Raw genomic sequence first — 21,743 nt, 5'->3', positions numbered from 1 at the left:
GAAATATCTGCAGCAGTAACCGTGGAGGGAGCAGTGTCCTGCAGTGCAGAAGCTATGGGGTGGGGAATGAGAAGGGGGGAAGATGGGAACATCCTGTCCCAAACACCCTCCCTGCCCAAAGAAAGGAGAAAATGCTGAGCCAAACAGGGAGTGATGCAGAACGTTGGGGGAGTGACAGAGACACAGGGTTAGTGGGATGGAAGGCGATTTAGAAGTTTAATGTTGAGGGGAAGATTCTCTCCAATTTATTCAGCTACTGGTCCAATCATCAGTAGTAATTAGCCAGCCTGGTAACTGAAACCCAGATCCATCTCCCTTCCCGCATTTGAAAGACCAGGAATGAGGCCGATGGGGAATTACCTGACCACTCAGACAGAGAATGTGTTTAACCCCCTATCCAGGGAAGGGAAGAATCCACCCTCCGCACCCATGTAATCCCCCACACCAGTGTGTCCCCTTCTCCCCAAAAGGGCTGAATCCCTAGCCCCAGAGACCACACCCTCCCTCTGCAGATGAAGAGAGGGTGCCTCAGCAACCTGGCCTGCTCCCTCAGGATCTTCCTTGTGCTCGCCGAACACACCCTGCCCCCAGCCTAGTGATCCCAGCCACACGCACTGCAAAATGCTGAAGCAACACAATGCAAATTCTTTCACTTCGTGGCCTCTGTTCCGTTCCCATGGAGCCAGGGCAGAGAACAAACAGAACTCATTCTATGTTTTCTCAGCACCTTCTGCCCGATGCCCTTCCCCCTCTCACTTCACCCAATTCTTCCTTCCTCCCTCCCTCCCCACCCCCATTCACTCTCCTTCTCCTCTCAGCCCCGCAGTTGTAATGTCCCCATCACTGTAACAGCTAGGTCCTTCTTTTTGGTGTCCCACGGGGATGCCAGCAGAAAAGTTCATGTTCAGGGCCCTGCTGCACCAGCTAAGTGAAAGCCTGTTCGTGCGCACTTTCCCCCACACCCAGCAGGATCAAAGCCAGGCATTCATGGAGTGCCCACTACCGTAGCACCTAGGCACCAGAAGGGGAGCTGGCTCCCCTAAAGGCATCACACAGAGCCCCGCAGTGGGAGCATGTCTGATATTCTTGGCTAGGAAGGTAGCAAGGTGACACATCGCTCACCAACCTCATGTTCCAGGCCCAAGGATCCAGCTAGAAAGAATGTGAATCCAATGAGGGAACGGATCTGCCTGGAAATTGGTCAGCCTTCGTATCCCAGGGGAGTGAGGGGGCCAAGGTTGGTGGTGGACATTCCCATGTGGGTTGGTCTCTCCCCTCACTGCTCCCCCAAGACTATTCAGGTCCAGTGCCCCTCCAGTAACTGCTGCTCACTTGGAGAGGGGTTGGGTGCACATCACAGCCCTCTGCCCCACACAGTCACCAAGAAATAATGAAGGCCCAAAGTCAGGCAAGAGAGATCCAAGAGGAGCAGAAAGTTTTCTCCCAGGAAGGCCTAACCACCCACCCCATACAGCCAGGTCCAACCACCCTCCCCATACCCACCCCAGGCCCCAGACTGCAAGGCCCAGATACCCCTCTCCCTGCCTTCCCCAAGTCCCACACCAACTGGCCAGGCTCTTGCCTCCACTCCCCTAGACCTGTTTTACGCCTCGCAAATCTGATTTCCAGATCCTCCCATAGTAATGGGAAAACTGGAACGCACTCTCCACTCCTGGTACCCATAATCCCGTCCACACCAGTTGACCAGTCCAGCACCACTCAACTTCACTCTGCATTCACTATTCTGGATGAACCCAGCCAACTCCCCCAAGTCAAATGCCTACAGAGACCTGCTCGTGGGCTAACCCTCACTTCCAACACTGGACGAGGAGGGCAGCCCTGGCACAGAAAGAGTTTGCCACAATCCTTCCTCATTGCAAAGCTTTGTGGGATCATCCTACAGCCAGTCCCAGCCTCCCCCCTGCAACCTACACTGAGAAGTTACAATGGCAAGTGGAAACTGAGATGTGGCTGATCCAGGCAAATTCAGACGGGGTGTGAGTGACCAACTGGCGAATGGGTCTTAGAGTCAGTGCTGGGGATGTGTTAGTTTGACCCCCCAAAGTCCCAGAATTCCAATGGATTCTGGTAGTATCCCACAATGCACTGCGACCCAGAATGCACAGAGCCTAGCGGAGGAACATTGCACCATAGGCTCTGACCAGAATGTTGTGCGGTTATTTCCAACAAGCTCAGGGCTGTGTGGATGCAACGATTCACAGGGGAAATGGCTTAAGCCAGCATAAACAAAGTGGTGTGGGTGCCCCCTCTTTTGGGAGAGTTACATCTGTAAAATTACAGCAGAGAACCACATACAGAAAAAACCTTCTCAGGTAAACAAGCCCTTCCAACTTGCGGGGCCAGATGAGAGAGATGAAGTAGAGAAAGCAGCTCACAAGAGGGGCTAAGCTAAAGCACATGAGAAGGGCTGCATTTCAGTTGTTAAAAATTTTAATTGATCAATGAGGTTAATTGAACAACTTCCCAGGGGTCGTGGTGGATTCTCCATCACTGGGAATTTTTAAATCAAGATGGGATGCTCTATTTCAAACTGGAATTCATTCAGGGAAGTCCTGTGGCCCTTCTGGCTTTATAATCTATGACTTTACACCTACTTCTAGCCACTCAGAAAAGAAATCACCCCACCAGATATGTCCCCTTACCAACAGGTAACCCTCCACTTTTACATGTTACTGCAAGATTTGGCTTGCAGCCTCTTGGAAGAGAAATACAGGACAATGGAAATACAGCCCAGCCAGGCTGAAATCAGACTGACGTAGAAGAGTATCCATACTGTTAGTCAGTGTAGTTTAGATGCTTCTCAACCTATTCCATGGTGCAACCCTGTCTTACAACAGAAAATAGTTTTGGGGGTCCCCAAGCAGCCATAAAGAAGGGAAGCTATTTGAGAACCCACAATCTAGAGGACAAGGCACAACACCAGCACCAGCAACTCCTGGATTCCAATCCTGGCTCTGCCACTGACTCCCTGTATGACCTTGGGCCACTCACTTGATCTCTCTGGGCCTCGGTTTCCCCCTCTGCAAGATACCAACTTGTCTCCCCTGTGAGTTTGAAGGTTACTGAGTCACTGCTCTATGATGTGAGCAAGTGCTAAGAATTGTTATTCCTCCGGCCTGCCTTTGTTCTTCCAGGTGGCTCCTGGCCCCTCTCTGCTCTCCTTCAAGGTGAGCTCCAAAGGGAAACAACGCTGGGCTTGTGCTCTTTTTTTGCTTCTTTATGAATGACAGTCAAGGGGGAAGAAATTCCCAAACAGACTCTTTGGGGGTTGTTTGCTGTGGTTAATACCCATTTAACTTCAACAAATAATTAATGGTGTGGATAAAGGCAGCCTTTGTTACAAATTTGACAACCCTCCCCCTGCAATTAAGGAGTTAAGACTCCAGATCAATTTTGATTAGGCCTCCCAGAGGTGCCCCTGCTAAACCTGACTTGACCTTCCTGATATTTCTAAGGTACAAGCCAAAAACCTCACAAGTCTTCGTTCTCCCTCACAGAGCATTAGGGAGGGGCACCACCTCATTCTTTCTGAGTCCTTTGCAGGTCACCTTTAAGCCATCCCCAGTGGGTAGTTTTGCTTTGTTTTGTCACTCCCTAACCCTGCGCTGAAGGTTTTGAATCTGGGCCCAGTGCATGTTTACCTTGAGGACAGTCTGGCTAGCCCATTCCAGCCACACCTGTGCAACATGCTGACAGTAAAGACAGAATGAAGCAGGGGGATCAAGAGTTGTCAGACAGTGTGTGATATCAGCAGGAACCCCCTTGCCATCCGTGTCTCCCGTAGGGGCAATTCCTCCAAAACACTCTGTCTGAACCAGCACAATGTTCAGGAGTGAGCAGGGTCGGGTAACACACTCAGGCACTGGCTGGAAAATTCACCCACATGGCCAATAGGAGACACACTCCCCTTCTGGAGACATCTTGGGGAGTGTTTATGTACATGGGGGAATCCAAACTCTCTCCCTACAAAGACTTTGGCAAAAGATAGGTTGCAACTGGTGCTCTCTGAGCAACCAGAGCTGTGCATGGGAGAACCCGATCCTCAGAGAAGTGACAGATGGAAAAGACAGATTAGATCCCATCTATGCCCTCTTCCCCCTCCTCAGCCATTATGGGACTGGTCCCAAGAATCACTGCTCTGATTTTTTAACAAATCTAGTTTTAAAATGCCCCAAGTAGAAGAAGGTTTCTAACCATCAGAAAAGGGAGGTTCTGGAACAACCTCCCAATGAGAGTCGTGGGGGGCAAACAACCCGGCTAGTTTTAAAGAGGAGCATGAACAGGATGACATGATGGAGTTGCTTGAGGTGGCAGGGGGCTGGGCTTGAAGGTGTGGGAGATCCCTGCCAGTCCTATGTTCCTGGGTTTGGCAAAAGCCCCCAGAAGTGGGGCACTCGTCTAATGGATCAGAGTGGGCAGAGAAGTGCACACGCTGAAATAGGGGACAGCTTTGCTCTCACAAAGCACAGAATCTGGGATTAGGGCAGCTCCCAGAGGGTCATTCCAAGCCAGGTCTCACTCACTGGCCTCCAGGAGGCTGGGGCTGCACTGGTATATTGCAGGCATTGGATATTATTGCTCATTTGCTTGGGTCATACTTGGGTATGAAATGTAAAAAGCAGCAAATGGGAGAGCATCTCAGTTTGTCAGTGCCCACACACGTCTGTTCGGGCCAGCTGGTCTTCCCAGGGGGGAGTCTCCCCGTTTCAGTGATCATTAGAAGGGGGATAAAGCCCAACTCTCAGACTTTGCACTTGCATGGAACTTCTCTATGCAGAGCACTCACAGCACTGTACCACGACGGGAAAGTCCAGCGCAAAGAGGAGGAGTGAGGTCTCTCCCAGCAAGGCAGTGTCAGAAGCAGCACAAGAAGCCAGGTTTCCTGGCTAAACCCACTCTGCTCTATTAGACAAGAGTGCCCCACTTCTGGGGGCTTTTGCCACACCCAGGAACATAGGACTGGCAGGGACCTCCCACGCCTTCAAGCTCAGTCCCCTGCCACCTCAAGCAACTCCATCATGTCATCCCGTTCATAACCTTATCATGCTCCCCTTTAAAACTAGCCAGGTTGTTTGCCCCCCACGACTCCCATTGGGAGGTTGTTCCAGAACCTCCCTTTTCTGGTAGTTAGAAACCTTCTTCTGATTTCCAGCCTAGATTCCTACTCAAGTGCAGACTGACCCCCCCATTCCTGTGTTACACACACACACACAAACACACACAGAGCTGAGGGAACAATTGCAAATGTAGCAAAATCTAAAGGATGGGCCAGTTTCAGTGTCTGAACCAGGACAAAACTATCACAAGAATAATTTCATAGATTTTCAGCTTGCTCCAGTTCAGCCACTGAACTGATGGGGGAATCTTAGTGGGGGAGGGATACCCTAGGGGGTCTGGTACCTCTGAAACACGTGTTCAACTGCCAAGGAATCAAGTCCCCTGTCTCCCCTGATACCCAAATCCAGCGAGGAGGGACATGGCCCATTCACCACCCCTGCCCTCAGTCTCTGGAGTTCTTAAACTTTTCACACTCTGAATCCACGGAACCAGAGCAGAGAAAGCAGTAGAATTTGTACCCCACACAGTCAGCCAACAATAACAGGGTATTGTTAGGAGTTTTACTTTCTGCCTTTATACTGCAGCCTCCTGCAGTGGAGGTATCTTCCCAGCTTGGAACGAGGGGGAAAGCATAAGTCAAAGGAAAATCTACTCCTTGCCCTCCCCACTCCTCATGGTGTGGGTTGAACAGAGACATTGGGAGAACAAAAATGGAAATCAATATTGTGCTTAACAAGGGAGAATGAAAAGTCCAGGTAAGAACACTGTGCATGTACACAGCCCATTCACAGTAAGTCACTTTCATACCAGGATCTCAAGACACTTTGCGACAGTCATTAAACCTGGTGCGCTTTTACAAGATAGGGGAAACTGAGGCACAGAGTGAGGAAAGCAACTTGCTCAAGACCACACAGCGAGGTAATGGCAAAGGTGGGAATACAACGCAGGAGTTTTGGCTCCCTTCTGCCTGCCCTAACCACTGGGGCCATCCACTAGCTGAGAAGAGAAAAACAAATCAGTAACTAACTCGATGGATGTTAATTGCACTGACAATGCTGAAAAGCAGGGGTCTCAGAGAGAGCACAGTGAGAAGTTCACCAGTCCCAAAGCAGATTAGGATCTTTTCAGCTCCAGTGCTCCGAGCCCCAGCCCTGACTAACCGTGGCAGAGCTGGCAAGGTGTACTTGCAGCAGATTGCAAAACTCCGGGAACCTCAGACCCACCCAGGCTCCTTCCAGCCTCGCTAAAAGAATCCTTGGGCACCTGCACGAAGCCCCCACATCGCGCAGCACCAGTACAGACAAGGCCTCCTACCCATGGCAGCCCAACCTTGCGTACAAGGGCATGGGCACAGTTCCCCCTATGTGCTAAAGCGCCACCCCAGAGCCTGGGCACCCATCTGCCAGCAACAGGCTGTGGATCATGACTGCAGAATACCGTTGTACTGTGCATGAACCATACCAGCCCTGCTGGAGCTGCCATCAACAGAGTCCCGCCCCCACCCCACACGCTGACTGGGTTCCTGCCTCAGGCTCCTACCTGTCTTCAGCTTCCCTGTACGGCCAAAATGCCAGAAGGACCTGGCCTTGGCATTCGGCGGGTTCCTCTTGTGGTGCATGTTGCCCATGGTGCCTGTGTGTGCAGGAGGCACTTTCCCTCCCCCTCTCCTGGGTGGAGGAAGCGCGGGGTGCTACATGACTGCACCAAACAGGCTTCACCTTGGCCTGCTTCCAGCTCCAGAGAGCTGGCGCTCAGCTCCGGCTCCCATCCCTCCAGCCACGGTCAAGCCCTCAGATTTCCACAGGCTGCACTCTCCCTGAGCCCCGGAGCCAATCAGGGCGGACACAGAGGAGGGGCCTCCAGGAGAATAGCTGGGATGGGTTGTCCTCTCTCACCCTCCCTCTCTCTGCCCCTGCAGCTCTGCTCCCTTCCCGCGCTCTCTCTCTCTCTCTCTCTGCCCACACCCCGCCCCATCCCCGTCAGGTTGGTTGCAGCATCCATGGCTCTGCCAGGGAGTGGGATACAAAGTGGGGGATGGCCAGGATTGGCTTTAGGATTCGGTGGGCCCACCGCGAGGTGGCTCCTGGGGATCCTGCCCCCACCAGCGTGCAGCACAGCCCCCAGGCTCACATTACATCTGGGACCGTTCCCCATGAACGTCCCCTCACCCCCATCAGCCAGGGTGGGGTCACAGCTCCCAAAAGCCAGCTCTGGCCATCACACACCCATCCAGCCCACCCTCACCGCTCTAGTGGAAGTGGGAGCAGAGCCAGGCGAGGGCAATAGCGGAGAGGTCCTCGAAAGCAAGTCACTTAATCTTTCTGTGCCTCAGTTCCCCATCTGTACAATGGGCACACAGGAGGGCTGAGATGATAAATACATTAAAGACAGCAAGGCGCTCAGATACTACAGAGATGGGGGCCACATAAGTAGCCAAGACAGGCAAACAGGTCTTATATACAGACTCCCAGATAGGAGAGCACACATACAGCCCATTTGCCCTCCGCAGCCCACTCTTCACATGAAGCTACAGCGATACAATACAAGGGGGGATTGGATACCGATTAAATGGAGGTCACTTTGTGCATGGACACTTACATCGCCGTCTGCCTGGCTCGTGTCACAGTGGCGCAAATTAAACCAACATGAACCAGGTTGATCGTTCAATAAGAGCGTCCACACACACAGCTGCACTGGTTTGAATGAGCTGATTCAAGAGTTAACCCAGTGCAACCTCTGTGCAGAGAAGCCCTGAGGCAGGAGACTGTGAAGGGCACTAATCCAGAAAAGCAGCATGTCAGATTCAAGGCCTGGCTGAAGTGTAGCTTTCACCTCTTCTTTGAATTTGAAAATGAGATGGTGTGTCAGAGCAGGAGGGGTCAGCTGGTCAGAGTCACGGGCACACGGGACGCACTCCCTAAGGACAGTGTTTACGTGATTAATCGGACATTCTGCTAAGGAGGAAGGATGGCTTTGTGGCTAAGGCACAGGACTGGGAATCAGGAGCCGTAGGTTCAATTCCCGGCTCTGCCACGGACACGCTGTAAGACCCTGGGAAAGTCACCATCTCTGAGCCTCAGCTCCCAGCAGTTCAATGGAGATAGCTCCTCCTCCTTTCCTCCACACACAGGCTGACTTAGACTGAAAGTTCAATGGGGCAAGGACCTAGCACCATGGGGCCCTGATCTTGGATGGGACCTCTAGACATTGCTGCTTTTGTAATACAAATAACTAAGAGCAGCTGCACCCAAAATCTCAGTCTGTTTGGTGGCAGCTCTGCCTTGGAGGATGCTGGGGATGTGAAAGGATGGGTGAGCAACAGCTTAGCCTCTGTGATCCCATTGCTCGCTACACCCTACTTTACAACACAGACTTCTCACCAGATTGCAAGATCACAGCAGCTGGGGAGGGAGTGCTCAGGCTGGAGTCACATGCCTGCACCACATTCTTGAGTCTCCATGATGAAATGACGGAAAGGGCTGCCCTGGCCTCTGCCTCTCCCCTGCAGGTTCGCAGGATCTGACCCCAGGAAAGGAGGTGTCCTAACGCAGTGGCTTCACTGTGGCAAAAGAAAGGAACCTCTCCACTCCAGACTCCCCCCTCTCCTCCGCATGACACAGTAGGGAACTCTACAGCAGAGTGCAAAAAGGACGTTGCATGCAACAGATTTTCCACATGACACATTTGCTCCTCTCTTGCCACGAAAAGGACCTGCTTGTCTGGATATAGCCTGAACCTTCCCTTCCTACCCCCAACACAGAAACCCTTCAGTGCCCAGACCAGGAACATCTGCTCCCCCATGACCCTGAGCCCTTGGCTCAGACACTCTGCACAGCACCCAGACTTCACTGCCTCTGATCACAGTGATCAGGGTGTGGGCATGTCCTCGAGGCTCGGGACCTGCGGGTAAAGCTCTGAGGCACAGAAGGCCCCACAGGGGTGCAGAGGCCTCAGAGCTGGACTGCACCTGTGTTTGGTGGGATTAAGAAGGACAGTGGGCCCCCTGGGCTGGCCTGGTTTATATGCCATGTAGAGACAACCTGCTGAGCCCAGGGAGCTGCTGACCTCACTAGTTTCAGATCTTGCGGCCTCTATGGCCCCTTCTATCACAAGTGCATGAGTGTCGCTCTTAGTTACAATCCAGATCAGCCAGGAGCCCCACCACCTACCCACTGAGAGCAGCTCATTACCCAACTGCTTCCTGTTTGCACTGGAACAGACCCTGTCACAAGATCCATGGCAAAGCCCCCAGCACGGTCATGTCTGCACACTAGCTGCAGCTGGCCTTGCACATCTCTGCCTTCTGGACTCAGATTTTACCACATTGCACTCCAGGGTCCTCTCAGAACACGCTCCAGCAGCCCGGAAGCATCACAGACTCTCCCAGCATGTCATTCACATCAAGGAGGCACACTCTTATTGGTACAAAACCAGGTGACAGCAAGGCCAGCAAGGGTGGAGACGCAGCGCAAGGGGCCTTTCTGCCTCTAGCATGTGCTGTGGAATAAACCCACAAGTTATTCATCAAGGGGACCGGGTGGTTCAGGGGGTTGGTGGTGAGATATGGAGCCTTTCACCACTCGGTGACCAGTTCAAACACAGCTTGGGTCCCTAGCGGCCAGTCATTCCCCTGCTGATGGCAGTTTAGTGGCCTATGGGAGGGGAGTTGACGGTCTCAGTCCAGTTCCTGTAAGCGTCCACATCACAGACCTGATACCAGCTGGGCACCCTGGGGGATGGCCAAAGGACTGAACGGCCCATGGAGATTGAGCAGCCCTCTTCACCCCCACAGCTGTTTCCTTCCAGTCAGAACTGAAGCCCACTGATGGAGCAACGAGTGGGAAAGCTCGCCCCACCAAGCCTAGGCCAGACCTGTTCTGTGGCTAAACAAACATCTTCAGTTCCCAGGGCTGCCAATCTGGCATCTTTCCAGTCCAAAACTCTGCATCAAAGCCCACAATTTGAGGTTTCAGTACTAGTCCCTCGACCTACGTCCCTCCTCTTTACTATGCTGAGAAAGGTTACTATCTCCACAGTCACTGTAGCCTAGCTTTTAACCCATTATACCAAGGAGTCAAAGTCCTACAGTGATGGGACCCTTCTCTCTTGGCAGAAGGAGCAGAGAAGCCAGCCCTACGATTTTCTACCCTCGATATGCCAATGAACAGACACAGAGCATGATCTGGGCTACTAGGATGATCTCTTAAAGGGGAAATGGAACACTGAGGGGAAAAAAAGGGTAACACAGAAAATATTTAAGATCCCAAACCTTTAACAGAAAAAAAAAAAAAAACAAACAAACCAGAAGGGTTTCCACTCATGTCCTGCAAAGCCCGAGTCCAGGCCCCCAGGTCTTGCTATGATTGATGGCTGCACTAACACCCACAGTGCTGGGTCCCCCCCTGCTCCGGCTGAAGTGTTCAGGTGCTCATCACCTGTAGCAGTAGACACAGAAAACCCAACGGCGTGAACTCCAGTGTGGCAGATAGACACTTTGCTCGGCTCTTCACCTTTCAGTGGTTTCTGTTTCTTTCGGTGCTGGAGTCATAGTCAATGATCATATTGTCTTACGAAATAAAACCATCCTTATGAAGAGAAACCTGACTCCAGCAAAATAGTTTTATCGGATCTTATGGAACATTATTTGCAAGAGTAATTCTTCCAGTTGTCTCCAGGTGGAATAGCTGTGGCTGGCAGACACACCTCTCTTTGTTTAACAGAGAAGCTTACGATTTCCAGCTCAGACCAGCCAGTGGATTCCTGTTGTTCAGATTTTCTGAAATGTCACTCTTTATTCTCTGCAGATTAACAAGTTCATTACCAAATACATTGAAGCAATTCTCCTGAATGAGAGACTCAGCCCTAGTCTACCTTCTCATCACCCTGGAGCCAATACCCTCCCAAGGCGGGATCCCCGACCCTGAAGCTGGAGAAGGCAGCTCTGGGGAGTGCACATTTGTAATACAGTACAAGGTTTAAAAGCAATAGTGTTTAATGTTTTATTTGCCCTGAAGACTTGGGATGCATTCGCAGCCAGTACAGCTACTGGAAAAGTATTAACGTGTCTGGGGATGCAGCGGGAATCCTTCAGGGACATCTCCATGAAGCTCTCCTGGAGGTACTCAGACAGCCTTTACAGAAGGTTTCTGGGGAGGGCTGCCTTATTTCGTCCTCCATGATAGGAAACTTCACCACGCCAAGCCAGTAGCAAGTAGTTTGAAATCATTGCAGCACAAAGCATGGCAGCAAATGGTCCTGGGTTCTGGTCGCATTCAAGCAACATTCGGTCTATATCTTTCTGTGTTAGCCTCAGGAGAGTGATATCATTCATGGTCGGTCACCTGGTTGAAATAGGGGATTTTTTTGTAAGGGAACAGTAAAAGGACCCTGTTCATGTTGGGTTGTTTGCGCTTGGCTAAAAGGGATCATCCCGGAGAATAGCCACGTGGCGGGGGGAGGGGTGAAGGGATCATCCCAGAGAATAGCCATGCAGTGGGATGGGGGGAGGTGTGTGCTCCACATCCACCCGAAAACCACAGCCCCTCCTTTTAAATGTGAAACCCAACCGGCATTGCTTCCTATGGGAAAGGATGGCGCTGCAGTTTGAAACCATTCCTGCATGTTATGAAGGCGGAAGAAGCCAACCCCACGTACCAAAAGGCTTATCATGGCTGCCTGGAAACCGAATTCTGTTGCCCAGCCATTTGTGATGTGTCACCATACCGGCAGGCACTAAATATAAAAGGCAAAATGCGACCTTGCACCTAATGCACATGTGCTGTCTGCTGTGAATTCCTTGATTCACTGTGAAAGAGTCTCCCTTTTGTTCTCAGGGATGTATCATCTTAAATTTTACTCTCCCTTTTTATTTCCTCAGGTGCAAATATTTCTATGCTCCCCCATCTTCTCCATCGCTGAGGTTATCGCACATTAGAAGGCAGAAAAAACGCACTCGCGATGACATGTTTTCCAAGCTCATGCAGTCCTCCTGCACTGATAGGGCACAGCTTGAGGCATTCAGTGGCAGAGGCCAGGAAAGCATTAAGTGAGCGCAAAGAGCAGAGGCAGGAGGCGATGGTGAGGCTAATGGGGGAGCAAACGGACATGATGAAGCGTCTGTTGCAACTGCAGGAAAGCCAACAAGAGCACAGATCCCTGCTCCTCCCCAAGTTCCATATCCTCCTCACCCAGACGCCCAAGAATGCGGGGGGCGGGGGAGGCTCCAGGCATCCAGCCACTCCACTCCACTCCAGAGGATGGCCCAAGCAACAGAAGGCTGTCATTCAAACAGTTTTGATTTGTAGTGTGGCTACAATAAGAAACGTGTCCTTCCCTCCTCCCGCACCCCACCCTTGTCTACCTTGTCAGTTATCTCACATTTTTTGTAATTACTAAAGAAAGAATGCATGGTTTCAAAACAATAGTTACTTTATTTCCTTTGCCAGCTGTGATTGAAGGGGGGAGGGTGGTTGGCTTACAGAAAATTAAAATCAACAAAGGGGGCGGGTTTGCAGCAAGGAGAAACACACATAACTGTCACACCGTAGCCTGGCCAGTCATGAAACTGGTTTTCAAAGCCTCTCTGATGTGCAGCGTGCCTAGCTGTGCTCTTCTAATTGCCCTGGTATCTGGCTGCTCAAAATCAGCTGCCAGGCAATTTGCCTCACCTCCCACCATGCCATAAATGTCTCCCCCTTACTCTCACAGCTATTATGGAGCACACAGCAAGCAGCAATAACAATGGGAACGTTGGTTGCACTGAAGTCTAACTTAGTCAGCAAACAGCACCAGCGAGCTTTTAAACGTCCAAAGGCATAGTCTACCACCATTTTGCACTTGCTCAGCCTATAGCTGAACTGCTCCTTTCTACTGTCCAGGCTGCCTGTGTACGGCTTCATGAGCCATGGGAGCAAGGGGTAGGCTGGGTCCCCAAGGATAACTATTGGCATTTCAACATCCTCAAAGGTAATTTTCTGGTCTGGGAAGTAAGTCCCTTCTTGCAACAGCTCCAACAGCCCGGAGTTCCTAAAGATGCGAGCGTCATGCACCTTTCCCGGCCATCCCACGCTGATGTCGGTGAAACATCCCTTGTGATCCACCAGTGCTTGCAGCACCATTGAGAAGTACCCCTTGCGGTTTATGTACTGGTTGGCAAGGTGGTCCGGTGCCAAGATAGGGATATGCGTTCCGTCTATTGTCCCATCACAGTTAGGGAATCCCATTGCAGCAAAGCCATCCAGTATGACCTGCACATTTCCCAGAGTCACTACCCTTGATAACAGAACGTCAGTGATTGCATTGGCTACTTGGATCACAGTAGTCCCCACAGTAGACTTGCCCACTCCAAATTGAATCCCAACTGACCGGTAGCAGTCAGGTGTTGCAAGCTTCCACAGGGTTATCGCCACTTGCTTCTCAACTGTCAGGGCAGCTCTCATCTTGGTATTCCCACGCTTCAGGGGGAAAGCAACTCACAAAGTTCAAGGAAAGTGGCCTTACACATGCAAAAGTTTCACAGCCACTGTGAATCATCCCATACCTGCAACACTATGTGGTCCCACCAGTCTGTGCTTGTTTGCCAGGCCCAGAATCAGCGTTCCACTGTATCAACCAGCCCCACTGCCACCATGATGTCCCAATTGCCACAGCCCGTGCTTTCAGGAACGTCCTGTGTCCATGTCCTCATCACAATCGTCCTTGTGCTGGCATCTCTTAGCCCGGTTCTGCACATACTCCAGGATAATGCGCGAGGTGTTTACAATGCTCACAACAGCAGTGGTGAGCTGAGCGGGGTCCATGCTTGCTGTGGTATGATGTCAGCATGGGTAACCCAGGAAAAAAGGCGTGAAATGATTGTCTGCCATTGCTTTCATGGAGGGAGAAAGGGAGGGAGGAGGGGTGACTGACGACGTGTACCCAAAACCACCCACGACAATGTTTTTGCCCCATCAGGCATTGGGAGCTTAACCCAGAATTCCAACGGGCAGCAGAGACTGCAGGAACTGTGGGATAACTACCCACAGTGCACCACTCCATAAGTCAATGCTAGCCCTGTATTGAGGACGCACTCCGCCAACTTAATGCGCTTAGTGGGGACATACACAATCGACTGTATAAAATTGATTTTTAAAAATCAACTTTTATAAAATCGACCTAATTTCGTAGTGTAGACATACCCTCAGAGGCAGCATGCAGGAATGTCCATATGGCTGCAGTGCCTCGCTTATTACAGCAGAGCTCTGAACCCTTGGCACTAGGATACAACTGCTGCATCTGCAGAGAACTAGGAAGTCTCTATTATATTACAGCAATGGATCTACATTCAGATTCAATTTCACTATCTCAGCTATTATCACAGAGCTGCATCCATGGACTTTCAGTCCTGACATGGTGCTGTTAAAGCACAGCACCTAGGAACTTCCAGTACTACCCACAACTACATCTTCACTGATATATGGTAGTCTAGCATCCAGGAATCTCCAGCACAGGGATAACAGCATCACTTCCGCTATATCACAACTCTGCACCAGGGATCCTCCAATACAGATATACAATTAGGTTATATTGGCTCACCATGGCAAACAACAAACCAAATCATACAATTTCCAACTCTCTCTCATTGAGTGTATTTAGTATTTTATTTTTAACCACACAGTGAGGAGTCTATATGCTGCTGGACCAAATTAATACCAAAAAAAAATTAGTAATTGAAAATGTTTGGAACATCAACTCCTTCATTCTTAAAACCCTTGAGAAATAATATTGTGAAACCTAGATTAACCCCCCAAAAGATGGGCCAAAATCACTAGGACATCATTCCTCAATGATGTTCTATTCAAATGGTCTTCCTAAAATGGGGTGGTGGTCCACATGCACTTTCACAGCAGGGCTAAGGGGACACCTTAACTATCGGGGTGGATTTGCGATCACAGTTTTTTTTAATGCTTTTCTTCTTTCTTGTCCCCAAGTGAAAAACCCCACACACCCCCGGGAGAAACTGACTACACCCAAAGTACAGGCAAATGCACAAGGGTTCCGTGGTTAGGACACTACCGTGGCACTTGAGAGTAATTTCTTGCTTCATCATAGATTTCTTGTCCCTTAATTTCTCCATGCCTCAGCTCAAAACTGGGGATAACAGCACTGTCCTACCACACGGGGGTATTGCGAGGATAAACACATCAAAGACTGCGAACGGCTCAAACGCCACAGTAACGGAGGCCATATAGGTACCTAAAACAGATAGATTAGATGGGATCAACAAACTGAATAAACAGAGAAATATCATTGTTTCGTCTCATTTCCCATGATCTCAGGTGTTATTTGTAACAACAGTAGGTAAATTATTTTCAGACTGAAGCGTGGTGATGGAGTCCCTTTAACTAGATTGTATCCTCCTAATACTGTAGTAACCCTAACAGATTAACTAGACTCACTGTACCCTTCCATACTCCAGGGTGCCAACAGAGATTACAGTGATAGGATTTATTTCTTTTAATAAACAGAAGAGAGGAAGTTGGCCAAGCAGCTGTATGGAAGATTTTGCTGTTTAAAAGTAACAGGAGGGGTAAGAGTACTTTGTAGGGACAGGGAGGGGTTCCCACAGCACAAGGCCTCAGCTGGTAAAGCAATAAAACAGCAGCAACCAGAGGAGAATAGGGGAAGAAGGTACCTCAAGCCAGGGAGTTGCAAGTTTCAAACCAGCAGAAGGAAATACCTTTCCGTGCGCAGAGTTAGCTTGCGAGCTCCTCGCAACAAGGTATCATTGCAGTCAAGAGCTTAGCAGGATTCTGTCTTCTTTTTTTGTTGTTGTTAAAAGTTTGGACATTTTTATGGATAATTGGAACATCCAGAGATACAAAAGAGAGGATTTTTAAAAAACTTTTGGAAGGGATCTAATACCCTCCTGCTTCAAGGCACAAGGGGGAAGGAAGACTGTTTCCCCATGGGTAGGTGATCCCAGAACTGCCTATTGCAGGATTAATTTCACCTTTCTCTGATGCAGCTCAGCTAGTACTGGTCAGTCAGAGACAGACTATTTGACGAGACGGATCACCGAGTTCTTCCGTATGGGACTTCCTACATTGTTACATTTCCATTATTTCAGTGCTCAGCCACCCAGCCTTAGTTTACACCCAAATCATGAACAGAGAACCAAAGCTCAGGGGAACTGGATCTTGACCCAGCCCTGACCCATGCCTTCCTTGACTTCACTGGAATGAAGACCCTGTACCCTCCTGCCGTTTTCTAACATATGTCTGCACCCCCTCCGCAGGAGAGAAGGGCTCTTATCGCAGCATGGACACAGGAGGAAATGTTTCCACATGCATCCCAACCACCCCTTCCATAACCAAATCTAAGTCTTCAGAATGAGCAAGGGAGTGCGATGCAAAGGTGAAGAGATTCACAACCCTTGGTTGCTTCTCTGCTGGAGAACATGGTATTTCACAAGATTCCATGCTGGTCTTTGGAAGGGCCTGAAGTACCTCCCAAAACCAGAGAAGTATAAAAAGATCAGCAGACACCACCAGCAACCTGTACAATCAGAGCCCTGGAGGTCAACCCAGACCTGCCTAACTCCAGACTCCCTCCAACAGTCCTGGCCCGTTGCCTCCTGCTTGATAACTGGAAAATTCACAGGCTCTGTATTATTGGCAAAATGTATTATTGATAGGTCCGCCCCGTCATCAGCTCAGGGTAGACCTAGCCTCCATCCCAGTCAGTATTTCAGGCAGTGGAAGCTGAGTGTTACCTGACTCCAGTGAACAGCACTGCACCCAGTGTACATAAGAAACTAATCAATAACTTAGCACTTTAATAGCGGTCACTCTTTTCATCTTCAAAGCGCTGCCCAAACATTAACTGAAGAATCTGCACAGCCCCTCAGTGACCTAGGGAAGTGTTTCCCCCCTCATTTTACAGAGGACGACGACATTGAAACACAGACCATGACTTGCCCAAGGTCACATAACAAGTCAGTAATGGAACCGGGCTTCCAAGCTTGCAGCCCAGTGCTTAGTCCCCTGGTCCATGCTGCCTTCATGGCCACATCATTAGAATGCAAATGGCAAAGCAGCTGGGATAGGAAGGGTGAAACAGGGTGTGGTCCCTTCATGTTTTGCCTTTTGGAAGCGAGCATGTTATTAGAACAGACAGAGTGATTTAATCAGGCACGCAAACTGCAATAATTTCATATGCATGTTGTTTCTACCAATCCACACCTCTCTCCCCGTCACACCAAGAAATGGCTGCACTACGGAAACATGGCAAGGAACTCTAAGTATGGTGTACATGCTCCATGGCACACACATACACATACACAGCCTGCAGCCTTCCACGCAAAAGGGAGATGGTTTCATACAACAGAGCAGAGTAAGGCATGCAGCTAGTTTACGGGTCTCAGGAAGTGGGGCATTTAAAGCAGTTTGAGTGGGCATGGAGCGGATATCCAGTTTACACTTGTCAAAGGGCTGGCCAGCGATGCTGGAAGCATAATGCTGGAATCCTAGCCGGCATTCACAACACACGGCCAGTGTCCATAAGAGAGGTACACATGTTTAGCAGAATGAGAGCCAGGGTCTCTTGTGTTCTGATCCCGACTCTGCCAATGACTGGTTGTAAAGGCCCTGTTTTGAAGATTAGGTATGGAATTGATGCCAGTATTGGTGGGGCACCGCAGTGAGGAATATCACACTGGGTGGACCTATTATATTCAGATTCTTATGCTTTGCCCATCACCATGGTACCTGAGCACATAGCATCAGGGGAAAGCTGCAGCCAGACATGTCTGACAGGACGTGCTGGTATCATCTTATGAGACTTTAAGGTGAAAACTCAGCCACCTTTCAAAGATCTCTTTGAAAGAGCAACTTGCATTTCCATGGCTGTTCCCCTCTTATCACAGCTCTCAGTGTTCTCTTGAAAGCAATAAAAGACAGACCAGTAAAAGAGCAACTGAGTATTGATAAAAACAGCAACTCCCCACATTATGGATACCTGCAAATTAAACTAACTAATGCCCAGCGAGGGAGCCAGGACGGTAATACTGGACAACGAATCATGGTGTGGGGCACTCCTCTGGATGGATTACCGCAGGAATCTGTATCCCCTTTTCCAAAACACCAGGCAGAAGAGACTTCATTTTGATGGACTAACAGGTGGGCGGAGACACTAGCATACATAGGGTCCCTAACACCACGTCCCAGCACTGGCAGAAGACCTCCAGGTGAGACAGGACAACACCTCAAGAAGTACTTCGCTCTTACAGCTTGTATACCGGGCCACATGCAAATGGAAAGAGGCCACGTTAAGAAGAACAACACCTCCGGCAACACAGCATCACCGAGCAGCGAGGGCTGGAAGCGGGTGTATAATCCGGGCATGAAGGGCTGAGCTCCTCGTAGCATGGCACTACATAACATCACACACAGGAGCAGTGGAGGGCATGAGCATAGCCCGGGTTTAGTAGCTGTGCCTCTCTGAGGGATCGTATCCTGCCCTGCAGAAGGATGGGAGTTGTCGCTCTAAAGGCCTTTGTCATTTTCAGCTACGATCTTACATCCAGGCTTTGAAGGCCCTGCCTCCACAGCAGAGCAGCTCCTACCGCCACCCTGAAGTAGCGGGGAGGAATTACATCCAGGTTAGCAAGGCCAGCACCTTGGCCTGGCTGGTGATGTTGGCAGTAGGCTGTAGGCCGCCAGCAAGGAGCCACACCTGGAGCAGCGCAGCTCCTGCAAACACCGTGCTGAAGAAGAGGAGAAATCTGGATTTGCTCCAGGTTCCCTCCAGTCTCTGTGACCTTCTGACTCAGCAGAGAGAGAACATACCCAGTGAACCGGCAACATCCCTTAGGGGAGGAATGAGATTACGCAGGGCGCCCAGCATTCCCGATTACAGGGAACCGGAACAGGCCTGCTGCAATAGCCATAACACGAGCGAGGGCAATGAGCAGCTAGTCCCCTTGCAGGGCTCCTCAAGGCTGGGTGAAGGGGGCTGGCCACAAACCAGCGCAGGGGGCAGAGGGGAAAGTCTCGGTGGCCTGAAGGGGAGGGAGGAGAGACCCAGCCAGCAAACAGCCCCTGGCCCAGGCACCCACCCCTCCGGGGGCAGCCCCTGCCCTACCTTTGCCCTTCTTGGCTGGCTCCTCGTGCTTCTTTCCCTTAGAGGGCGCCTCCCCCTCCGCTGGGAGCGCCCCATGGTGGGCGCTGGAGCCGCTGCTGCTCTTCTTCTTCTTCCTCTTGCCCCGAAGCCAGCTGAAAGCCCAGCGCAGGCTGGAGGAGCCAGACTTGGGCTTCTTCTTCTTTGGGGCCCCCTGCGCGGAAGGCACGTCCCCTTTTTCCTGCCCACCAGCGGCGAGCCAGGTGCCCGCAGCCGCCGCAGGTGCCTCCTGCGAGCGCCTCCCGGACATCTCCGGGCAGGGGAGGATGGGTCGGAGAAAGCCCCGCTTCACCGGGAGAGCTCGCCTTGGCTACGCTCCGCCCGGGGGAGCCACCGACGGACGCGAGCTCCCCATCCGGGGTGGGGGGAAGCGCCTCCCCTCCCAGTCTCCCGTGCCCCACGCCGGAGCCCCCTCTCCCGTGCGCCCCAGCTCCCCCCTCCGGATTCCTGGCAGCCGGGCTCCCGCCTCTCCCCTGCGCCCAGAGCTCCGGGCCCCCCTCACCTGCCCCGGGACTCCCCCCGCGCCTTAGCTCCCCACGTCCCCCCGGGACTGTTCTCCTGCTCCGGGTCCGCTCTGCGCCCGGCTGCACCAGGCGCCAAGGAAGCAGCCGGGGAAAGTTTCTCCCGGGCGGGCGGGCGGGCGTGTGTGGGGCGGGCGGGGCCAGCCGAGCGCGCTGGGGTGTGGAGAGGCTCTGCCCCCGGCCCCTCACTCCGCCTCCCCGGCTGCCCGGCCCGGGGCTCCGCGGACGCTCCGCGCAGGGCGCCCCGGAGCGGGGCCCGGGCTGGACGGCCCATCCCGGCCCGCTGCCAGGGGGCGTGCGGCGGCAGGTAGGAGCCGGCGGCGGCCTGGGGCGAATCGGTTGGTGGGACTGGCGGGGGGGCGGCCCGCGGGGAGCTGCCTCGGGGAGGGAGAGGGGCTGAGCCCAAGGGTAGGGGGTGTGGGGCTAGGCAGCTGAGCTGCCCCTGAGGAAGGGGAGGTGCGTGGGCCAGAAGAGGGCTGTATTGTGGGGGACAGCAGGGGGCAGGTTAAGATGCGGGGGGGGGGGGTCTTAATCTCCTTCTCCAGGCTGGGGAGGGGCACCGTGCTTCCGAGCCAACCACCCCCTGCTCTGCGGAGGCTCCGAGCCCGGGAGCAGGCTGGGGAGAGAAAGGCCCCATTGTGACTGAGTCTGATTAGAGGGGAGCGGAGGGGCAAGGATTACACCAGCGGGATGCAGTGCCTGTCTCTGGGCAGGATGTAATCCCTCCCCCGCCCCCCCAACCCGGGTTTCTCCCTTCCCCTCTGCCTCCCCCACGCGCTTGCCCTGGTGTGTGTTTGGAGGAGGGGGTGTCTGCATTGAGATGGGTCTGTCTGATTACGGGGTCATCTTTAAACGTAATAATCACCGCATTTTATTGACCTTTTCCCTTTGCATTACATTAAAATTGGCTCCAGCCCCATCACATGGGAGCCTGGGGGCATGTTCAGCATCCTTTGTCAAAACCTCATCTCCCATTCTAGCCATGGTGGGTTTGGTCAGTTTTTTAAATCTAAAACCCCCGCAGTTATAGCATTACAATGGAAGTGAGTGTGGAGTCTGTTGGTTAGAGCTGGGCACTATGAGCTCACATCTGGAGGACTGGGAGTTAGGACTCCTGGGTTCTACTACTGAGGTCTTGGACAGGAGTATAGTCTAATGGTTAGAGCAAGAGATTGGGAGTTCGATCTGTCTAATCTGCTGCCAATCAGCGGGATACCAGAGCACCTCCTGAATTCTTGATCATGGGCAAGTCTGTACCTCAGTTTCACTATCTGAAAAATGGTAAGTAAAAACATTTTAAGTATCACAACTCACCTTGCAGGGCCGTACAGGATCTTCAGAAGAGGTGCAAGTTATATATAATAACATAAAGTCAGTGCAAGAAAATTAGGAGGGAGAGATTTCTTCCAATTTCATGACTGGTCTTTCCCCTTTTATTGCAGGCTGCCTGGTACCACACTGGTGCTTTGAACTGAAGTCCTGAAACTTGAGGTATCCTGGAAGCAAAGCACAGTCTTATTGTTTCATGAATGATGACAAAGCTAATAAAGGGGACACTTCCTGAGCATCGTTGGGGAACTGATAGCCTGGATGTGACCAGGGTCATTAACCCTCTGTTGGTCATTCATTCCTAGTAAATGCCTTGTGTCAAGCTGCTGGTTGTTGCTTATAAGTCTCAATTGGAAAATTAAAAAATATTGGGTCTTTAATTGTTTGATGCAGTTTTATTACTCTAGTTATAAAATAAGTAAATGTAAGATCTGCCTCTCGGGTGCAAAAAGCCCACACCTAGCAGAGCAGAGTTTACTTAAATTGTGTATGTCTGTCAGTATTATAAGTGGGTGGATAGGGAGCTGGTGGTCAGATACCGTGGTGATGAAAGCCCTATAAATATCCACTAGAGATAGTGTTTAATCCCAGACAAATTTAAAACTCTCATGCATCCACCTATGCATGAGAGAAACAAATATTCCCAGACAGACACAA

The 21,743-nt window shown here is 51.4% G+C and overlaps 1 protein-coding gene and 1 long non-coding RNA gene across 3 annotated transcripts in view; one reads left to right on the top strand and one right to left on the bottom strand.

Moving 5' to 3' along the window:
• Nucleotides 1-19,629, bottom strand: part of NHSL3 (NHS like 3) — a 56,813-nt gene extending 37,184 nt beyond the window's left edge. Inside the window, exon 1 of one of the 2 annotated variants that reach the window (XM_048825513.2) lies at nucleotides 19,201-19,629. In XM_048825513.2, the coding sequence (XP_048681470.2) occupies nucleotides 19,201-19,486 (286 nt within the window). In that variant the 5' untranslated portion in view covers nucleotides 19,487-19,629. Of the gene's footprint in view, nucleotides 1-6,618; nucleotides 6,855-19,200 lie in introns of those variants that run through there. The other variant, XM_048825514.2, reaches the window with a different exon arrangement.
• Nucleotides 19,630-19,683: 54 nt separating this feature from the next.
• On the top strand, nucleotides 19,684-21,466 carry LOC125624694 (uncharacterized). Its single transcript, XR_007353374.2, has 2 exons — nucleotides 19,684-20,064; nucleotides 21,200-21,466. It is a non-coding gene; the product is annotated as an uncharacterized LOC125624694 (long non-coding RNA).
• The last annotated feature ends 277 nt before the right edge of the window (nucleotides 21,467-21,743 follow it).

The sequence above is a fragment of the Caretta caretta genome, chromosome 19 (assembly GCF_965140235.1).
Source record: "Caretta caretta isolate rCarCar2 chromosome 19, rCarCar1.hap1, whole genome shotgun sequence".
Classification (NCBI taxonomy): Eukaryota; Metazoa; Chordata; order Testudines; family Cheloniidae; genus Caretta; species Caretta caretta.
Note: the sequence above shows the minus strand (reverse complement) of the source record. Positions and strands in the feature narration are given on the sequence as shown.